This window comes from Trachymyrmex cornetzi, unplaced genomic scaffold (assembly GCF_001594075.2).
Source record: "Trachymyrmex cornetzi isolate Tcor2-1 unplaced genomic scaffold, Tcor1.1 scaffold205, whole genome shotgun sequence".
Taxonomy (NCBI): Eukaryota; Metazoa; Arthropoda; class Insecta; order Hymenoptera; family Formicidae; genus Trachymyrmex; species Trachymyrmex cornetzi.
This window is the reverse complement of record NW_017296691.1, coordinates 456954-465736: the sequence shown is the minus strand read 5'-3', so window position 1 is coordinate 465736 and position 8783 is coordinate 456954. Positions and strand designations below refer to the sequence as shown.

At 35.3% G+C, this 8783-nt stretch overlaps 1 protein-coding gene across 7 annotated transcripts in view; it reads right to left on the bottom strand.

Annotated features, from left to right (window-relative positions):
• Window positions 1-299: 299 nt before the first annotated feature.
• Window positions 300-8783, bottom strand: part of GluRIB (Glutamate receptor IB) — a 239239-nt gene continuing 230755 nt past the window's right edge. For 3 of the 7 annotated variants that reach the window (XM_018505401.1, XM_018505396.1, XM_018505400.1), the window contains 6 exons: window positions 7574-7772; window positions 7215-7459; window positions 4951-5197; window positions 4514-4588; window positions 2890-2949; window positions 1144-1303 (listed from right to left, as the gene is read on the bottom strand). In XM_018505401.1, coding sequence (XP_018360903.1) covers window positions 1229-1303; window positions 2890-2949; window positions 4514-4588; window positions 4951-5197; window positions 7215-7459; window positions 7574-7772 — 901 coding nt within the window. In that variant the 3' untranslated portion in view covers window positions 1144-1228. Of the gene's footprint in view, window positions 1304-2889; window positions 2978-3473; window positions 3529-4513; window positions 4589-4950; window positions 5198-7214; window positions 7460-7573; window positions 7773-8783 lie in introns of those variants that run through there. The other 4 variants (XM_018505403.1, XM_018505398.1, XM_018505399.1 and 1 more) reach the window with 4 other exon arrangements.

Below are 8783 nucleotides of genomic sequence, written 5' to 3'. Positions count from 1 at the left end.
AAGGAACTTCCGCCCCTGTTCTCGTCGCCGATGTAGATTAGCTTTAGAGCTTGAGAGATATTTCGATATTCTGAGGCGACAAAAGATTCCGCCGATGGAGAATGTGGCTGCTCCCTCTTCAAACCTGAAGCCCACGATCTAACATATGTCCTACACCCACTTTATTCCATTTTTATGTTTCACTTTATTCTCGAATAATTAAAGAGTTCAAAGAATGTATATTTTTAATAAGATAAGAATAATAATAAGATGTAATAAAATACTTTTAAATTCCAATATTAATCTCTTAATGTGTCGTCGTTTTAAAAAATGGCAGTAACATTAATGCTACTTTCCGTAAGTAGAAAGTTTCGTGAATATTTCTTCAATTAGATGTATATTCCTCAAATCACGTGACCTCAGTGGAGAAGACAGTAGCCGCGGAGAGGAGAATAGAATGATATTAGGTTCTCAATGCGGTTTATTTCACCTGCCGATTCTATCGGTTATCGAATAATTCAAAAACTCGAGTAATGCGATTCTTCGCGATTCGAACGTACCCATAATCCAATTGTCCTTTGCGTAACTCTGTATCGAGATAATCGTATTCTCCAATATTTATTAGAGGAACTAGTCTCTTAACTTTTCCTAAATCTTATAATTATAACGCATTGTTTATTGAAACCGATACAAAATGTCCGGTACTGCGTTAAAAGTATTACAGCGAAGAGACAATTTTTCTTCTTTTAATTCCTTAGAATCTTATAATTATTGCTCTATAAAAATATCAGTGCTTCCATGTTTCAATTGCTTCATCACTCGAGCTTGGATTATTCGACTTTTGGACAAAATCGCAAAAAGAGGGTTTCCTCGACAGTGTTCAAACATTGTAGCGATACCCCAACAGTTAAGATCGCCACGACGGAAAGACGCCGATTGTTTCTTCGTTGATTTAGCGTCTAGGTAATGTATTCCGGCTTGTCATTGAGACCGGACCAGTGTCGTGGGGACGCTGGTGTCCATGGCACCGCTACGTCGAGAGCCGCGATGCTGCTGAGCTTCCGCTGGAAAATGAACTTCGGGCTCTTAGACTTTTTCGGGCTCTTCGGTGGTGATTCCGCGAAGGTCACGTTTCTTCGTGGTCTCCTGGGTGGCGGGGGTGGTGGCGGTGGTGCCACCAACGGTGGCGGCGGGGGTGTGGGCAGCGAATTTTCGGGCGAATTGTCGCTCGGACTTTCCTGGTAGCAGTTTATACCTGGGTATGTGTGTTGCTGTGTACTTGATCGCTCTCGGTGTTCCCAATCGCGTTTGCTGGTGCGTAATACTGGAAATTTCAATGTCGACGATTAGACAGTGTTAGACCCGCTTGAGCTAACAACCTTCTATAACTATTGCAGTTTCTCAATTATCGCGGAATTAAAAAAATTTTTGAAAATAAAACCAAAACGAAAAAGTATAATTTTTCTTTCAATTCTCTGAAACATTGTCTTAATCTTTTTATTATTGGTTATTTAAATTATAAACAAATTGGTCAAATTATAAACGAATTTTTATTCGGAATAACGTTAAATATATTGAATGAATTTTTTTTAGCATTCCCAACAGAGCAAATAATTTAATACTTTATCATAAATCAATAAATCTTAATTGATGTAAGTTATAACAATTTTAAAGATAATAATACATCACAGATGATTTGAAACTGAACAGTATACGATGATGTACTAGCTCAGGCATGCACAGTGATAAAAGGTACAAGAATCTTATGTGACAAAATTTCAAGTGTAATAACAGAATTACGTGAAAGATTGCAAAACTAGGTGTGTGATTTTCTAACATGAATAGGGCTTATTATTTTTTCACCACGTTTTGTATGGCTTATGTTAACAATGTTATTTAACTACGATAGATCTTTAATTCTAAATATGGATATATAGACGTTTCATTCTCGTTCACAATAGCAATTGTTGCTGATGCAAACTTGGAATATACAAAATCTTTTGTTTTAATATATTATTTTGATTTAATCCGAGTAACGATCGAAAATGTATTACAAGTTATAACAATATTGGCGTTATAATTCGCAACAATAATACGATCCGTAAATAAAAAAGAATTTTGTTCGCTTCGAGCTTCGCGGGCGATCGATGGGACACATATGCACGCCGACACAAAGAAAATGAATCAATAAAAGCAATTCTGAATTTACGCATGTGTCTGTCGCTTGTTTATAAGTTTTGCATAATAAACTTGAAAAGCGTTACGCAATACATTACATTACACTTCGTTTGCCGCGGTGCATTCTTGCTTAAGCCATGCCAAATAAGCGCGTATAAATTACTAAAAAGAATCGAAATATTTGATAAAGGAAGCACTGAATGAATAAACGTGGAGGAAAGTTAGGGATAGGTAATGCGAGTTTGACACGCAAGACAAATCAATCGAACTCGTAAGAAGACATTTTGCAGTTATATGTAAAAAATAATAATATAATATTTATTTGATGCTCATATTAAAATATTAAAATTTCTAACCGTTTTTATCAACCTTCCTCAACAGAATTTATTGCTAAAACCCAAAGATTTATTTTTAAAGAGCTGTTAGAAATAAATGTATTGCTCTAGCAACAAATATGAACGAATATGTTGCGAAAGATTGCTAAAATTGAAAACCAAATAAACCATTCGTTATTAAGTAGCTGCAAAGTGAGAAAAAGTTCGAGAGAAAAGTAGCTTTTTTTGCATATAGATAGATACTATCCAACTCTGAAAGGAGCATAAAGGATACACCGTGCAGATATATCCATACACCGACGTAGAAATGTACGACGTAGGAACGTAAGAAAATTAGAGATCTTCAAAAAATTTCCTGTGTAGCTCTTGATGCACCATGGTCTCTTCAGAATCATACCTTCGGCGCGAACGTAGTCAATGTTGGTACCTCCGCAGCCAGTACTCGTTTCTTCCCGCGCTGTGAAAGGAATCAGTATTACAAAAAACTGGAATTTTCGTGAAGATCTCAAATTTTTCTTAAGTCCCTACGTGTCTTTGTTTCTTTTCCTTTATGCATGTTTAAGTAAACTTTTACGTGGAAGCTAATAATGATGTTAATGAAACATTTCTATCGGACGATATGTTTTGTGGGGTTAATATGTGTCGATATATTATAAATATATTATAATTCTTATAATTTCTTTAGAAGTAATTGTATGTTTAGAGAGACATACGAAGAGACATTTGTATATGCGTGTGACAGGCATTGATTTAACCTTCGTCAAAGGACAGATAGCATTCCAAGATTTGGTGGCAGTGTGACCCAAACTGCAACTAATCGTGCAAAAGCATTTGACACGGAAAGCGAAAGAGAAAGACAAAATGAGGAAGATTTGACACGGAAAGTGAAAGGGAAAGATAAAATGAGGGAGACTGCAATAGAATTAGGAGAAAGCAAAGATAAATACGAAATGGGATTAAAATAAGGGCGAGAGTACTCACATATGGTCCCGGGAAAGGCGCATGCATCCTCCGTCTAACTCTGCAGTCCGTACCACTAGAGAGACAAAAACCCAAAGTAGAACGAAACGCAAACGCGAACGAGCAAATTTATACGCCCCCCCTGCCGTACGTTCTTCCGAGTAAAAAAGAAAAAGACGAGAGAAACAGAAAAGAGCGCAATACATCCAGCCAGCCGCACATCGCACGCACGTACGCATACATATGTAGGTATATACATATATGAAGAATATATGTATGTCAATATATTGAACGGTCTTAGTCCTCTGGTCGATCAGTCTCCTCGAGACTGAAGGCTGAAACTCTGGGATATTAAATGCAGCCAAGTTGAGACCGGCTATGTAACTAACGAGAGTGTGTCAAACGTTTACGTTGCTAACTGCATGCCAAGCGTTACTCTATATATTGTTCATCTATATGTATGGATATAATGTATAGGTTTCATGTATATATGCGTATGTATAATGTACGATGCTCTTGTTGCGAATGTATATATGTTTTATGATACATCGATACCTTTGGTTCGAGACCGAAGTAATTGCGCGACAAGACGCATCGCCGATCGAGAGCACCTGCGTATCTTTCCTCCTCTTTTATGAAATTAATGTGTAGTTTACAAAGGAGAATTCAATAATTAATATCGAGAGGACGTTCGCAGATGCGTATTATCGTAATAAACACTCATTATAGATAATAACAATATTACAACATATTTAATGCACGATTGCGCAAGGTGCATTCGACAGACTGTGCGTGTTTTATTATTAATATATACAAATACAATATTGTACAAACATGCTACTTGTATGTTCAATATCCTAAATAGTTCGATATCATGTATCGTTAAGCAAACTAACGATGTTAAACAGATATTGTTGATCATTATCACTGCATTTATTTTATCTTCTTTGAATCGGCGGCGCGTTTGTCGAAGCGTCTCTGGCTAAATAATCTCTACTGATACCGTATGCGAATATGCGTATGCGAACATATTAATGACAGATTTCATTACTATCACTTACCCGTCCATTGTCGAAATCGCGACCACCACCAATGGTAAGTCGTGCTTTCGCCTTCATCGCGTCCGACAGCGGTATCTAAGGAAGAATGACATTTTAGAAATTTTATCATAAATAATCTCTTCCTAATATTTTTTTATACAAACTTTGTAAGATTATTAAATAATGAAGATATTTCATTATTTGATACCGAAATAAGATATTAAATAATGAAACAATTAATAAAATAATTAATTGAAAATATTACATTAGCAATCAGTTAGATGTTGTAAATACAATAACGATTTAAAAAAAGTTAAAATTAGTAATTAATTAGTAAAATTAAAATTTGGTGTATTATATAAAAATATTAGGAATATTTTGATTCTATAATGTAATTTAATTAAATTATGACAAAGTAAATATAACAAAATATATATAATTACATCCTTTGATATTACCTTCGCTCTTGTCGCCTCTGTGTGCGACTTGTAGCAGAATTCCAAGAGAGCTACGGCGAGTGCCAGAAGAAGGCCACCGATCAGGATATAAAATATTCCCGCTACATTGCTCAGCGATAACTCGTTTCTGGTAGGGTCTGGCTTATCACCATGCCTGCATTCTGTTCTTTCGTACCACCATCGTTCGACTAACTTTGCCAGTTCTCCATTCTCCTTCAGAGAGAGCACCGCCAAATTTATGGGATCCCTGTCATTGCCAAATTTACGATACCATATTATTAAGTAAAAAAACCATCAAATAAATAGTATATAAGATATACGTAGCTACAGAAAAAATATCGGCATGAACAAGATTTGTAATAGTATTATTTTATTGCAATTTCTTGTCAGGTAACTTCGCGATATATGTATTAACCTCAGAACACACACCTTCTAAAAAATTCTGAAAACGCACCCCATAAATCTGGAATGGATACTCATTATAACTTTGATAAGCTGTAACTTCGAAAGATTCAGACTAATATTTTTAGATTCTTTTTTCTTTTAATTAAAGCTCTGAGATTTAGGAATATACCTGTAGGTTGTAATGCCAAAAAGTTATATTGTTAAGTTATAAAATAAAACTTTCTTTTCTTTTCTTTGTGTATGAAGCAAGTGAAATTTCGATTGGGTCTAAGAGACTCCAATGTGTGTGTGTGTGTTCCAAAGTTAAAGTACGATTTAATTATGTGCGAGTAAGTAGTTGGAATATCGAAATATCATAGCAATGCGTCTAATCAGATTTGTAAGAAAAAGTCAGGGGGAACTTTCTTTAATTAAGCTTGGGGAAATATCGGTACTCGACGAAGTTTCTGCTCCAAACTACAAGGAGAGGAGTTTTCTCGACTTGTGGAAAAAAGATTAATAGGACGCCATGGCGCCATTATTCTTCGGTAGGTGTGTAGGTAGACATAATAAAGCTCCTGTTTACATACCGCCTCCCAATTACCTGCCTTGCGAGCAGCATTCTTGCTTCGACAATCTAAAGACAGCGCGTGAGTCGCGGGTACGAGATCAGAGCGTAGCACGAAACGTCAAGGGGGAGTTGCGCGGTTAAAAAATCAATAACATGCAAATTTGCTCGTATTACCGTCGCAGCGGTACGCTTGCTCTAGTCACATTATGAAGATTAATGGACTAACAAATACTTATTCATAGATTTTTCTAATTTCCTTTACTGTAGAAGATTGGATCGTAAGTGTATCGTTGCAACATAAATTTCATTCCTGCATGTGTAGAATTTTTATTGTTACAGATTAACGAACTGATACAAATTTTATTGCATGTAAAAAAATTCAATTATTTTGAAAAAAAATTTTTTTTTATATATGTATGAAAAGAGAAAAGTATACACAAAAATACGTGAAAATCATAACATATTTGAGAATTTAAAGGATTTAATTTTAAAAAGATTGTTTACTTGAGGAATTAGTAATCATTAAGTATTTAATTTATAAAGTTTAAAATAATTAAGTTAATATTATTATTACTTTAGTGTTAAAAATAATATTTAAACTAAAATATTAGCTAAAAAAGATTACAATGTGATTAAATTGTAAAAAAAAAAATTTCGAATAAAGATATAAACAGATCTCATACAAATCGAAAGGTAAATGTTAATGCGCTGTTGAAACACGATACGAAATGGCGTTGGTTGATGATGAACGTGTCCTATAATGGGTAATGGCATGGAAAAGAGAGTACGGGTTTTTCTATGCTAATTGTGTGTAATGATGTGCGATGACATTCCGAACACAGCGAAACGAGAAGCGAAAGGCTGCAAAAAGATTTAAAGAAACAAAGACGATATGATCGCATGAAAGAGTGATAAAGAAAGAAAGGGATCTCTGTTTCACTTTGATGACTACAAAACCTCGTTAATTACCTACTCTCTCCTGTTTGTTCAACGAAAATATATCAAAGGTCTTCTCTGCCGTCTGATGAGATACGGAAAGTACAATAATTGTTAACGCAGATGTGAAATTATTCCGACGGGTCCAACTACTAATTCACAGTATAATTTATGCCGCAAGTAACTTATTGTTTAGAATTACTGTAGAATTACTGTATCGGTGCGTAGAAAAAAATATAAGGCAATCACTTAAAGTTATATATTTTATTGCAATATTCTTTGCTTTTTTTAATTTTACCATTATTTTATTAGCAAAGTCTAAAGAAGTTAACTTTTATGGACAGCTTTCTAAATATTGCCAATGAATACTTACTTGAGTGGGGATCCTAGCGGTGTCGCGACACCAAAACCTTTGGCATCGAGATTTCTCCCGACCTTCATCGTGTCGCAGGGCTCTCTCTCGTTGATGTAATCGTTCATCGGGCTTTCTAATAAAAACGCATATTTGCCCTTACTTGTTCTCACTTTTTCTATTCCTTCTTCGTACGATTGTACAAACACGTCTCTCCGCGAGTTCATAAATTCCCACATCTTGCTGTAGAGACTGATTTGAGATTTCTGCAGACGAGCGAAAAAGGAAAATGAATGCGGATCGATAATTAAGTGCGCATAGAAAATTTAATGACGTTTGTCTAATTTGGAACAGGTTAAACATTTCTCTTGAATATTTACCCGAAAAAAATCCAGAGTGGTACCATTAAGGATGGTGCCATATTGGACCTCCGTCTGCGCCGCTAAATCCTCGGGTGAGTTAATTGGCGTGACCATTCTCTCGATGGTTAAAAATGCGGCGAGATTTGCAGTGTAGGAGCATATTAAAATCAACGTGAAGAACCACCAGACGCTGCCGGCTATGCGACCAGATATGGATCTACGGATTGAATTATTCGGGAATTATTAATTTAAAATAAATAATAAATATATTTATATACATACACACACACACAAAATACGAATACATAATTCATAGATATATAGATTGTAGAACATTGAAATATTGAGATATAGACTTCTTTTATTATATATAATATGTAAATTTTAAAGTAATGTATAGACACTGTGATATCGGTTTACGATTAAATAAACTAGCATTCACTTTATCCGTGCGTTGCATAAACCATAGATCTTTCTCTAGTCGGTACAATTCAAGTCTTACTACTCGCAAACAAGAAACACGATATCGTTAATTATGTGTGTACACATCGGACTTAGATTTGTGCAGGATGAGCATCGAGATCGCGCGCAAGGGTAGTCCAAGGAGAAGAGGAAGAGAAGCGCAGAAAAGGAGAATAGAGGGATGGTGGTCGTTCGCGCGGGTTCCACGAAATTTACAATTCATATCGCCACCGCGCGAATATTTAAACCATTAATCAAGAGGGCTACTAGGATGGGGTGGTGCACTGGATACAGCCAAATGTAAATTAATTGAGACCCAGTTTCGGAGTGAGCACGCGGTCTGTTTCGCGTAAACGACAAAATGCGCATACTCGTAACGTTCACTTTTGTTGCAATTCTCTAGCAATGATATATAGTTTTATACGGTTTCTAAAACTGAATGTTAAGCTATTATTGTTACTTATATCGCAAAAATTATGACTGCAGAAGACTGCCAAGAAAATAAATAGTAAAACATTGTACAAAGATATTTTTAAATTTTAACGAAAAAAAGAAAAGAAAATATTTCCTAATTTTTTCATCTTTTCGTTATAATAACAGTCATAATGCATGTCAATCTGTATGTATATATTGAATACTTGAAGAAACAAGAGAGGGTGTGTGATTTGAATTCTATCATACTACTGCGTAGCGTGCTTTAAAGCACAATATAGCATTGCCACGTGAATATTCTATTCATGCTGGACTCCTATCCAACTACAATGTT